The sequence below is a fragment of the Epinephelus moara genome, chromosome 3, assembly GCF_006386435.1.
Source record: "Epinephelus moara isolate mb chromosome 3, YSFRI_EMoa_1.0, whole genome shotgun sequence".
NCBI lineage: Eukaryota > Metazoa > Chordata > Actinopteri > Perciformes > Serranidae > Epinephelus > Epinephelus moara.
The window spans coordinates 27705569-27718602 of NC_065508.1; the positions used below are offsets into that span (position 1 = coordinate 27705569).

Here is a 13034-nt window from a genome sequence, read left to right on the forward strand (position 1 = left end):
AAGAAGGAGAAGATGCACAAACAGGACCTATACATGCATTAAATGGAGAGATGTCAGCTGCAAATGGACAGGCGTTCCAAGCAGTTAGGGATTCAGTGCCTTGCCCAAGGGCACCACAGCAGTGCCCGGCAGCATTCCCATTTTATACAACATTATAGCATTACTCATCTCAGAGACAAATATTGTTCTTTCCAATATGCGAATATGGTGATCTACAATCTAAATTTTGTGATAAACTGAAGGTTGAAGTCTTTATTTATGTTAGGTAGAAACCCACAATGGACTTTTCTGGGGCCCTCACCTAAAGGAAAGAATAAAACATACATAGATTTAAAAATACAACATGATGCAAAGTTAAATATCAAAAAAAATATGGAACTTCCATCCAATCAACAGCACTGAAGAAATTTAAAGTAAATCAGTTTTATGAAGAAACACAGCGATGCATTACAAAATCTTTTTGTCATCAAACCACATTTAAGTTCTTGTCCCAGAATTGGACTCCAGGTATTTCAATGAGTACTGTCCGCTAGATATGTACAACATTGGTAGGTAAAGGTTATTAGTTTGTCTAGTTTGATAAAAATGAACTGTAGAATTATAGATTTAAAAAAATCATTAAAGGTTTCTGATAAGTCTGTTTTCATATATTTCACTTTGAAAATAAAAGTACATATCTGAGGAATGTTAATATCAGAAATGGTCAACATATATTACATTTTAAGAAAAGAGGAAAGGTTGCAACACGTGACTTTGAAGTTGTTATTCTAATAAAATATTTCTGCAGCATAAGAATTTTAAGAAAATATGTTATATTATATAAGTTGAGACAAATCTATCCTTATACTTATATATTTGTAGATCCACTTTATATTATATTTATATTTGTATTATTTTTGTATTTGTGGAGGCTGTTTAATATTTATATATTACACGTGAACACACGGACTGTCTATCTGTTCACACATATAATATTAATGGAAATCTCTCTCCATATGTTTTGTATGAAAAATCTAAATAAGTAAAGTAACTATATCCCTTAAATAAGTGCAGGAGTGTAACCTCTGTTAGTCAGTGCTTGATTCTCATCAGCACCAGACCAAGTTTGACTGCGCGGTGCAGACGTCATTTCTCTTCTTCTCTTTTTTGACCAATCAGAGCACAGTGGGCGGGGTTACACAGCACGAGGCTAGATTGAGACAGAGCAGGCGTGGATGGAAATTCTTTGCAATTTTGACAAACATGAAAAGCCATCGCAGCTGGAGAGTTCCCGCACACTTGTCATGACCGAAGAAGAAAGTGAGAACGTATGTATACTTACATTAATATGTACTGTAGATTTTAACTTGTACTTGCCTAACGGTTATATTTACGTATTTGTTGTTTCGGGAAGTCTGATGAATGAACGCGGCGCACCAAACTGCATTGAAAAAAGTGACAGTTTGACGTTGTTGTGGCTATTACAGGTCCCTCATACAGGTTTACACATAATTAACACCGTATTACCAATCATAAGGGGCTACATTTTAATTCGGCATACATCAAATATCGTCAGTATAACTCATCAGAGTTTGACATCCCAAAACGTGCTTTTAACTTTTAACTTTAATAGCGCCACACCTCTAATGTAAACTAAGATTTAAATCAGATAACGGTCAAGTATAGTGAGATAGTCTATGCCGAATTGACTAGTCAAGACACATGTCAACATATGTTGTCTGATTCATGTTTTAGACTTAATCGTGTACCATAATTTTTATGAGAATCAAATTATTAGCCCTATTAGTCACATTCCTGAGGAGATTTGGTGCCATGCTCTGCCTGGGTAGTCTGATGACACTAATTCACACTAACTGCCGGGTTCCACCGGCTGCAAACGTAAGCGTCGCGTCAGCGTAGCGTCGCGGCGTATTCATTTGGACTCTACTGACTGTGTACGGAAGCGACACGTAGAGAAGCCAGCGGGGTTATTTACCGTTTGCCGAGCCGAGAGGCTGCATGTAGGCTGCATGAAATGTTAAAGCATTTTCCACCTAAGTTGTTACATATATTTGATTTATCTACAAGTTTACTGTACTGTTTGTCATCTAGTCGCTTTCAAATGTCCGCCTCGGACATTTACACAATGTCACGGATAAACATGGGTAAATGCATGAAAAAAAATCATCACATATCACTTCTGATAATGGTCTATTCATTTAAAAACACATTGTGCTCGTTTAGCACACTATTTCGTGTAGTTTTTATCTGCTGGAGGGTCGCTTAGGGGAGCGTAGCGCGACAAAAATAGAAGAGCCTTAAATAGAGAGTTGTCACGCGGCAGACGGGGTTGTCGCGCCGCTGTAATTGATTAAAGGGCCAGTGTGTAATATTTGGCATGGTTTATTGTCAAATTTGAATCTGAATCTGAATATTCTACCCATTAATATGTTTATACAAGTGTATAATTGCTATAAAATAAAATTCGNGAGCGGACAATCCAGTCAGTTTCACGTGAATAAATAAACCAACGAAGACAGCGGAAGGAAGGAAGAAGGAGGAGGAGGAAACAGCAGAGAGTGTTACCGTGCGTTCACACCAAACGCGATGGACGCGATGTCATCGCCCGTAACGCGAGTATCGCGTCGCTTGGACGCGATGTCATCGCCCGTAACGCGAGTATCGCGTCGCTTGATCACAAATGTCACCTTTTGATCATCACTTCATCGCTTCAATCGCGATGACGCAACCCTCCTCCCGCAATTTTCTTCACCTCCCGCTATTTTCTCGTCAACCATGGCTGAGTTAACTACCGTAGCTGCTCTTTATCTGTTGTGGACATCTGATTTGGATCGGAGACCCAAATGCCGCCGTGTCTGGGTTCACAATATCCTCCAGAAATGCACACAGCTGGGTGAATATCATCACCTCCTGCAAGAGCTGCGTCTGGATGACGGTTGTTTCCAGCGGTACTTTAGGCTGACGCTGGCCCAGTTTGAGGACCTGTTGGCCTGTATCGGTGCGAGGATCTCCCGCCTGGACACCAACTACAGGTGCTCCATCCCAGCTGCGGAGCGCCTGTCCATCTGTCTCCGGTTAGTTGCTTATAATTTCTTTATGAATGGTTGGATATCAACGCTGATTGGATGTCGCAGCACAGCGTCACGCGATGTCGCTTGAAAAGTTCAAATTTTTCAACTTCAAGCGACACGCGATGAGGCGATGGACGCTTCATCGCGTCGCTCTTATCGCCTGAAATGCGTCGCCCGAAGCGACATTGCGTGTCATCGCGTCATTTACATTGATTTTGAATGGAAACTTGTGGCGTTCATCGCGTCCATCGCGTTTGGTGTGAACGCACAGTTAGTAGTTCGATAGAGAGTAGTGGAAGTTTTTTTTAGTTATAAAGTTTGCGAATGGACCACACTTACCACGCAACAGGAGAGAATGAATCGCGTTCAAAGTCGTCCATTGCAGCTACTATAGTCCGGAGATATTGCTAGGCTAAATAAACAGCTGAGCTCTGTTTACAGGCTACGCTGTCAGTCAGTGTGCGGGCTGGAGATTGGTGGAGCAGAGAGGGGAGGGGGGTGCCCGCTAGGTATCGTAAACAAGAATGTGTGTATGGAGTGTGTGTGTTACGCCAGAAGAGTCAGAGTTTGGGACGGAGTCTTTTACCGGAGTTTTTGGAGTGCTCAAATAAACGGGCCTTTTTCCCGAACGCTACTCTGGTCTCCTGCTCGTGAGGGATTCATTACAATATCGTAACATGGTTTAGATTTCTAAATAAATATTCACCTTGTCGCTAGATAGACCTACTCCTGAAAAACTCGTGTCTGCGCAAGGCTTTTTGTCCCTACGAGGCCACCGTCATTTACCCGATGGGAGGGGTGAGCAAGTGAGCCCTGCAATCTAGAATTTGACCACTGATGTCACTGTTTTCAACCCATTTTACACAGTGGCCCTTTAACAGGGGGGCGAGCTGCTACGGGACTCGCGCTGCAGACGTGTCGTAACTAATTTGATTTTTTCCCAAGGTCTTCATCTCTTTTTGTTTCTGTTCAGGTTTAGCTCTCACAGATATGGAGGGGCATGAAGAGGAGAGGCTGTGTGGGAAATTCAGGGTCGCCTGCGGTTTGTACAGTTACAACCTGAGGGATGTCTTCACATGGTGAGTACTGATACAGAAGATACAGATGATAGTTTGACATGTCATAGTAGGAAAAACTCAAGTGTAGGTATTAAAATAAATGATGGCTGAATTCTGTTTGTCCACTTTAGGGTCCTGGTATATTGCATGCTGGCACACCGTCAAACTGTCAGAGCTTATTGGGACACTTGAACACAACAGAACCATTTTTAATGGTGTTAGTAGCACCTGTGCTGTACCTGCTGTGACAAGTGAAAATGTGTTATGAGAAAAAGCATACAGCACAGAATCAAGTGACCTGCACACACCATTTATTTAGTGTGTTGTGGTTGTGTTTATGGTTTTGTTAATTTACATTAACATTTAACAGCAAAACGGAGTGAATGATGTGAAAGGACAAAAAGACAAATCAGCAGTAAAACACTGACTTGTTTATAGCCGTCTTTGACAAGTTCAACTCCACGTCATATTCATAGGCACGTAGAAGTCAAAGTTATCGTTAGCACCTCGTCAGCACTATTCGTCAGCTGAGCCTGTTGGCCAATGAAATTACTTTGCAGTTCAACTCAGCACATGAGAAGAGAAATGGAGGTGAGGAAAGTAAACGTAACCCTCTGTCTCTGATGAAGATCAACACAGATGACCGCCATCTGCTGTTGTGGAGGGGTATGTCCTCTCACGCAGGTGAAGAACTGCTGTCGGTTTGGAGCATCCATGTGCAACTTTTTAGCCGAGACATGGAGATAAGAGACAATGCAGCAGGGTGCTCTGGTCACCGCTAGTTCTCCAACCTTTTTGATGACGAATAGTGGTTTGTCAGCTTGTAGCCGTGATGTACAAGTGTACTCCAGTGTGAGCACACAACAAAATCCTTCACAGGAAATAATTTGTGTAGCAAAAGTAGCTGTGTTTGGATTTCCATGAGCCCACAACTGGATACAAGACACTTGGATAAGGCTGCACAGGAATTATAAGAAAGTTTTTATACCCTTTTTGGCTGTCTTTTGTTCAGACTGCAGTGATAGTCTAGTGAGGTGAGGACTATATATATTATTTTTAGTTGAACATACATATTTGAGGAATCCCACCACCTCCTGGATCAGAAGCCCAAACATCCGGTGCTACTCAAAGCTTCTCCCTGTCTCTCGGGCTGAGTGCAGACACCTGTGATGGAAACTCATTTCCACTGTTTGCATGTGTGAATTTGTTCTGTGAGTCATTACGCAGAGCTCATTATCACAGGTGGACACTAGAATGTGGATTGACTTGTATCACGAGCGCTAGGCTCAGCTCCGTCCTCCCTTACGTTACCTTCAAGAGTCTGACACAGAGTTGTGTTGGATTGCATCATAATTCAGCTGTTTGCTTTTGACACATGATGCTCTCCCTGACCCTCCAGGCATCTGCTGAAGACCATCATCATGGGGCAGGTCTTGTCCCTGCTCATCTGTGGGACGGCAGTGAGCTGTCAGTACCTGGCCAATGCCAAGGTGGAGACGCCCATGCTGCAGAGCTTCCTCAACTATGCCCTCCTGCTGCTCGTCTATACAACCATGCTCTGCACCCGCAAAGGTCAGCATATATATGGACTTTTGATTTGCTTCACCGAACTTACACAATAGCAATAAACTAACTAACTGATCGAGGCAGTGGACAACTGGCAGCTTCTGAGTTAAGCCATGTTAAATCACTGTTTTTCTTAATAGAGTCTGGTGGCTTCGACAAGAGCATAGAACTGAAGCCGTCAATGTGGCGTACATTTAAACTGTTGTAAACTTTTTTAGGTGGGACTATTTTAGGTGGCTAGAATATGTTTTGCTGCTGCCACCCATCTACAGCAGTACACTGCCTCTCTGAACTGGGGGCGTGACGAACTAACATTTACTGTAGATAATACACTGACAACGATGGATTAGCACCCCATACAACCGCGCATAAACCTGCATTGATTGACTTTCTGGCCATTGGGGGCAGCACCAACAACCTGTGAACAACAGATAGATTAATTTCCAGCTCTACAGCTGCTAAATGCTCCACTGTGTTCATCAGCTAGTTGATAACTGTGTCAGTCTGCGGTTTGGTGGCTGGTGGTTTTAAGACCTTTTTTATTTGCAGAAAAAGCAGCTGTAGTTGCATTGAAATTCAGGGGAAGCTGCAAAGAGCAACTCCTTACACAGACACATTGTTAGTATAAGATATATTGATTATAGCTTTAAATTTTATAAGAAGTTATAAAATAATACAATGATAGCAAATTTTAGCACAATTTTATAGATAATCACAAAACAAATCTACAAGATTGGGGTGGAGCTGATTAATGTCACTGTTTCCAAAGTATGTAAACCCATGAAGATTAACGTTGCACACAGTTTGCTGAGAAATGGCAACACCAGCTTCTCTAAGATTTAGGTCAGTGTGTATTTTGAGTTGAAACTGTAGCTCAAATTGTCCTGTGGAAGGTACAGAAGAGTATTTGTTTGATTTTCACAAACATCAGTTCAGATGAGGTAATCTCCAGTTAAACAGGAGCTTTACTGGTAATATTCTGCTCTTCACTGTGCCAAATGTTGCACAAAGCAGAACTTGGTTTCCACATTTTTGTTGAGTACTTTTTCGTTCCTAATCTGAAGTAAACCTTCTTGGCTTCTACAGGTGACAGGAACATCCTGCAAATTTTAAAAACCAAGTGGTGGAAATATTTAGTGATGGGTCTGGCAGATGTGGAGGCAAACTACACAGTTGTGAAGGCCTACCAGTTCACCACCCTGACAAGTATACAGGTAAGGGCTCATGTATGCTCAATGTTAGATATGGAGACAGAGATGGATGAAGCCTTTTGTCTGTACTCTGCTTCCATTTCTTCCATAGCTGTGCTCGTTTTCTAAAGGCTTACAGATACAGACGAAACAGAGCAGTATCACTAGAGATCATGGAGACAGTGTAGTGTAGTTCAAGTGAGATGCCACCATAGGAGATGATGAAGAAATTTAAAAACTATTGCAATTTATTGTGTGGATAAAGAATTGTAAATCTCAGCTGTCGGTACCTTATCTGTAAAATATACATAATGTTGTTTATTCAGTGTGTAATGTGACCTCTAAAACTCATCCCATCCATCTGACTTTTATCAATAACATATACAACATATACTTAATGCTAGTTTGTATTTGTGACACTGTGTGTTTCAGCTGCTGGACTGCTTCGTCATCCCAGTGCTGATGGTTCTCTCCTGGTTCTTCCTGAAGACTCGCTACAAGCTGGTCCACTTTGTAGCTGTAGGGGTGTGTTTGCTGGGGGTGGGGGCCATGGTGGGAGCTGACATCCTGGCTGGAAGAGACCAGGGATCCAGTAAGTGTCTTTAAAGTTCTGAGACTTTATATGAAGCTTGTTTATCAGAATCATCAAAATATTTCAATGCTATATTATGTCCTGTCCTGGAGGAAATTTCTTCAACTTTGGCACAAACGTTCATGTGGACCCAGCAATGAACTGATTAGAATTCGGTGGTCATAGGTCAAAGGTCAAGGCCACTGTGACCTCATCTGTCTCATTCTTGTGAACAGAATATCTCAAGAACTCCTTGAGGGATTTTTTTCCACATTAGGCACAAGCGTTCACTTTGACGCAACAATGAACTGATCAGGATTTTGTGGTCAAGGGTCAAGGTCACTGTGACCTAACATCGGTCTCATTCTCATTAGCGCAATATCTCAAGATAGCCTTGAGGGAATTTCCTCACATTTGGTACAAACATCCACTGAAGAATGAACTCATTAGAATGTAGTGATCGGATGTCGAAGGTCACTGTGACCTCACAAAACATGTTTTTGGCCGTAACTCTACACTAATTCTGACAAATAATTTCACACAAATGTCAAACAGGATAAAATGATGAAGTGATGACATTTTATATTCAAAGGGCAAAGGTCAAATAAGCAATCAGACAATCAGAAAGGTTGAACTGACAAACGTGCTTGAAAGAGAAAATGAAGGTGTACAGTAAAATTATTACCCAAACTGTGGCTAAACTGTCTTGTAGTGTAAGTGTAGCCATATTTGCAAATCTTTCATTTTACGACAACTGATGGAAATGATGGCTTGAACATTTTGCCTCTTGCTCAGAAGTTGCTGCATAAAAGTATAAATATTATTAACTTGTAAGATGCCTGTCTGTAACTGTCGGTCTGTCTCTGTGCAGCCAGTGATGTGGTGCTGGGAGATGGTCTGGTCCTGCTCAGCGCTGTCCTCTACGCTGTATCCAATGTGTGCCAGGAGTACACAGTGAAGAACCTGAGTCGGGTTGAATTCCTGGGCATGATGGGCCTTTTTGGGACACTCATCAGCGGCGTACAGCTGTGGGTTATTGTTTAAATCCCTCATATATTCCGATGTACAATTAAAATGGATCACTGCAGCCACATGCAGTGTGGTTTAGTTTGTTTCCTCACCATGCTAACTTTGTGTTGCTTCCTATTGCAGAGCTGCACTGGAGACTCAAGCAGTGGCTGCGATAAAGTGGGACTTTCACATTTGTAAGTTAACTTCCTGTCCTGTTAAATTATAGTATTTAAATAAATGAGGACAGTGGTGGAACAGAAAAGCAACCGTATCTTACTAAAGCCCAGTCACTGTGTTCTGCAGCCATGCTGTTTGCAGTCTACGCCCTGTGTATGTACGCACTGTACAGCTTCATGCCTGTGGTGGTGAAGATGACCAGCGCTACTGCGGTCAACCTCTCGCTGCTCACCGCTGACCTCTTCAGCCTCTTCTGTGGCATCTTCCTCTTCCACTACACAGTGAGTGTCATTAGATTTGGTGCTATAATGTTTCTGTTGGATCCTTTTTCATGTTTAATGGGCTTGATCGCCTTTTGTTACACTGAATTCAGTTGAAAAAAAAACTGTTTTAATGTTGCGTATCATTGAGGGAAAATATAAATATTTATACAATTCCTGGAGAAAACAAGTTTAGGCAGGACTTGTCCTTAATTTTCATTTTATTTCCAGCAACAGGAAGTGACTTTATTGATCCTACATTTAAGGAACTGTAGCAGAAAATCTATTAGTAGCTATTAGAGTGGAAAATAATATTTACCAGAGAGTACCTAAAATAACATGACAAATAGCCACTTCGTTAGCACACAGGTATATAGGTCACACATTAGTTTGCATCAGTTTCTTGAAAGGCTTTGGTGGTCAAAGGTCAAGGTCGCTGTGACCTAGCATACATTTCATTCTTGTGAACGCAATATCTCAAGAACAGCTTGAGGGAATTTCTTCATATTTGGCACTAACGTTCACTTGGACTCAACTATGGAAATGATTAGATTTTGATGGTCAAAGGTCAAGGTCACTGTGACCATGTCTGTTTCATTTTTGTGAATGCAATACTTCAAGAACACTGTAAGGGAATTTCTCCAAAATTGGCACCAATGTTCACTTGGACTGAAGAATAACCGGATTAGATGTTTGTGGTCAAAGGTCAGTGTGACCTCTCAAAATATGTTTTGGCCCAAACTCAAGAATTCATACACTAATTACGACAAAGCTTCACACAAATGTCTGATAGGATAAAATAATGAATTGATGGCATTTTTTGGTCCAAAAGGCATCACCGTCCACTGTGACATCATAATGTTTCGCAAAAACACTTTTCTGGTTGTTACTCAGCATCATATCTCAGGAACAGATGAGGAGACATTTGGTCAGATACTGAATTAGTGACACTAATCTTGGGTGTCCACCTTGAAACTGTGCTGATTGTACAGATCTTCTGTGCTGCCTCATTGAAGATGTGTGTGAAGCATCCATGTTTTCACAGACATGAATATTTGCTGCTCCCATTAGTCACTTAGACACAAAACATGGGACAATAGGTCCCAGGTTGAAGAATACCAAAGTGAGCCATGTATTGTTCCATACCGATTGGCTAGTTTAGGTGATAGCTTGCAGTAAACAGAGTTTCACCTCCTAAAAGTGTTATTAACACATCAGTATTGTGTCTCATCCTCAGTTTTCAACTCTGTACATCATCTCCTTTGTCGTCATTACTGTGGGTTTCGTCATGTTCAACGCCGTTCCCACGTACTCGGTGTTACCAGAGTCCGGCTCCAGTGAGGACGACCCCACTGACGCGTCAGCTGAGAGCCCCTTGGACCATTTATTGTCTGTGGGCAGAGACACGGAGAGGACTGAGACAGTCACTGCTCTGGCTGCACTGTGACTGAAAACTACTGACTGAAGACAGAAGGCTGTACTGTAGCTGAAAACGGATCTGCTGAAACACTTAGTTTTTCTTCCATTATAGGTCAGTTTTTTTTGCCTTTATTGGATAGAGCAGCTGAAGACAGACAGGAAAGGGGGGGAAACAGAGAGGACATGCAGTAAAGTGTTGCAGGTCGGAATCAAACCCCGTCTGCTGCTAAGGACTCAGCCTACATGAGGTGCACACTCTACCAGGTGAGCTCCAGGTGCCCCAACATTGTTACAGAATGACATTGTTTTTGTACTTAAACAGAAAGTTCACTGATTTTTGGTATGTTGCATTTTCAGAATCAAAGAAAATGCAGCTGTATGACACCTCATTGCATTGTAGTATTAGCACATTCCTATTTATGTCATTTTTTAAAAGATATTTCTCTGTCACCGATGATTGAATATCTGTTACTGCACATGTGCTGGATGTCGATGTGTTGAACACAAACAATGCACTGCTATTTATTGTGCCAAATTGTAAGTGTTACTTCTGCTCTCCTTTGTTTAATATTAATGATATTTTACGATTATATCATGTCATTGTTTTAAATTTAAACACAAGCCAATCATGAAGTGAAATTTTTATGTCTGTTGCTGATGGTGCTGTTACAGTTTTTTTTTTATCTGCCAGATGTACTGCAAATCACATGGTTGTCTCTGCCGTGTGTAAAGCATGTTAGCGTGCAGCAGCAGTTTTACTTTTTTACTATTAAATTAATTTTATATTCTCTCTGCATCATTTTTCATTTTCTTTACACTGTTAATGTGTCTGGTTGGTCTATGTATGCTGCTTTAACCAGTGTGTATGTACACAGGATATTTATCTACACACAGGTAATGGAGGTACAACAAAATATGTTAGCTATTTTTTGGAAAGAACTATGATCCTCAATAAATTAATTTTCTACATAAGCTGAAATACACTCATAACAGTAATACTCACTCACTAGATCAGCATTTTTATTCCATCCATTCATTTTCAACTGCTTATCTGAAGCCGGGTCTTGAGGGCAGCAGGCTGAGCAAAGTTTTCCAGACGTCCCTCTCCCCAGCAACGCTTTCCAGCTCCTCCTGGTGGACCCCAAGGCGTTCCCAGGCCAGACAAATGGAGGACCCTGATCAGATGCCTGAACCACCTCAACTGACCCCTTTGGAGGCAAAGGAGCAGCGGCTCTACTCTGAGCTCCCTCCTGATGTCCGAGCTTCATACCCTGTCTCTAAGGCTGAGCCCAGCCACCCCACAGAGGAAACTTGTTTCGGCCGCGTGTATCCACAACCTCATTCTTTCGGTCACTACCCAGAGCTCATGACCATAGGTGAGGGTTGGGACGTAGATGGACCAGGAATTGAAAGCTTCGCCTTTGGAAACAGCTCTATTCTGGAGGACCTACAGTCTGTGTTTTTGAAAGCTTCGCCTTTGGAAACAGCTCTATTCTGGAGGACCTACAGTCTGTGTTTGAAGGATATATCCAGGATGTCAAACTGACTCAGCAGCAACAACGGGTTAAACAGGATGTCAAACTGACTCAGCAGCAACAACGGGTTAAAAAAGACAAAGATAGTTAGAAGCTAAAGCCGAACTATAGGCTACAGATCACAGTGTAAAAGTGAACCACCACATCACTGCTGATCGCCACACAAGACAATGAATATAAAGGGAAACTTCACTGATATTGAACCAGCTGTGTGGCATCGCAGTGTGTGCAGATGAACAGTGTTTGGCAATGCGATGACACGCAGCTGGTTGAATGTCAGCAAAGTTTCCCTGCTTCCCTTCACTGGTTCCTGTACAGCAGGGTTGGTCTTTTTTTCACTGTTATAATCATTAAAAAGCAAAAGCAGCATGTGTATACATTCAGTAGGCTATATCTTCAGTAGCTAGCTAGCTAACCCTACACTTTTCAGGCACAACATTTAGCTCCAAATCCACAAAACCAGCCTGAAAGTGAAGGAAATCTGAAACGACTGCATTAGAGTCAAAGGAGCACAGCTGTGTTGTGTTCGGACCCTGGTCTGAGCCGGCCAATGCTATGTTATAATTGGCCAGGGGCAGGACTTAGCGAAGGGTCAATTGATAAACCTTTATTGGCTATCAAAGTCTGTTTGCACTGTTATCCCTTCATTTTTGGGCACTCCACTTCACTTAATGCCATTTGATAGAAAACTTTTTCTGGGACCAGAGAGAACCTACAGACGTGAGTGCTATATGCAATTTATATTTAGGTGGGAACTATTTCTCAAAATTTAACTTTTGTAGCTTGTTGCATTGCCCCCATGTGGCCAAAAAGGGTAAGTGCAGGTGAAGAAAAACCCTGGTGGTGGAGGGACAGGAACTCCTAGTGTCGCCCCTGCACACTGCTTATTGCAATCTGTCCAATAGCCACCAACAGCCAGCAGTATTTTAAATGGTATTGGACATGACAATAATACTGTGGTTGCTTTGTCATTTTAATTCACTGTATATTTAACAAGTGTCTTAAATGCATGCATTATGTAATTCTGTCAATAAAAACTATTTTTGGGGTTCCTTCTAAAATCTAACCCTATACCAGAACCTGAAGGAAGTGGGAACCCAGTGATGTATAAATTAATGAGTGATGGATGGTGTTGACCCTTTGTATTCTGCACTGCATTGCTGTGCTGTGGCTTTT

At 41.8% G+C, this 13034-nt stretch overlaps 1 protein-coding gene across 1 annotated transcript; it reads left to right on the top strand.

Moving 5' to 3' along the window:
* Positions 1-1176: 1176 nt before the first annotated feature.
* Positions 1177-11111, top strand: LOC126385444 (solute carrier family 35 member F2-like). Its single transcript, XM_050037166.1, has 9 exons — positions 1177-1307; positions 4045-4150; positions 5529-5701; positions 6782-6909; positions 7318-7477; positions 8328-8484; positions 8609-8661; positions 8771-8925; positions 10142-11111. The coding sequence occupies exons 2-9, from the start codon at positions 4062-4064 to the stop codon at positions 10349-10351; spliced, it is 1125 nt and encodes a 374-aa protein (XP_049893123.1). The 5' UTR covers positions 1177-1307; positions 4045-4061; the 3' UTR covers positions 10352-11111.
* Positions 11112-13034: the final 1923 nt, after the last annotated feature.

Bases quoted from the DNA above. Each gene is read 5' to 3' on its own strand.
- LOC126385444 (XM_050037166.1), top strand. From the start codon at position 4,062: ATGGAGGGGCATGAAGAGGAGAGGCTGTGTGGGAAATTCAGGGTCGCC. The intron at 7,478-8,327 runs GTAAGTGTCTTT...GTCTCTGTGCAG, and splicing joins TGGAAGAGACCAGGGATCCA to CCAGTGATGTGGTGCTGGGA. The intron at 8,485-8,608 runs GTGGGTTATTGT...TTCCTATTGCAG, and splicing joins CTCATCAGCGGCGTACAGCT to AGCTGCACTGGAGACTCAAG.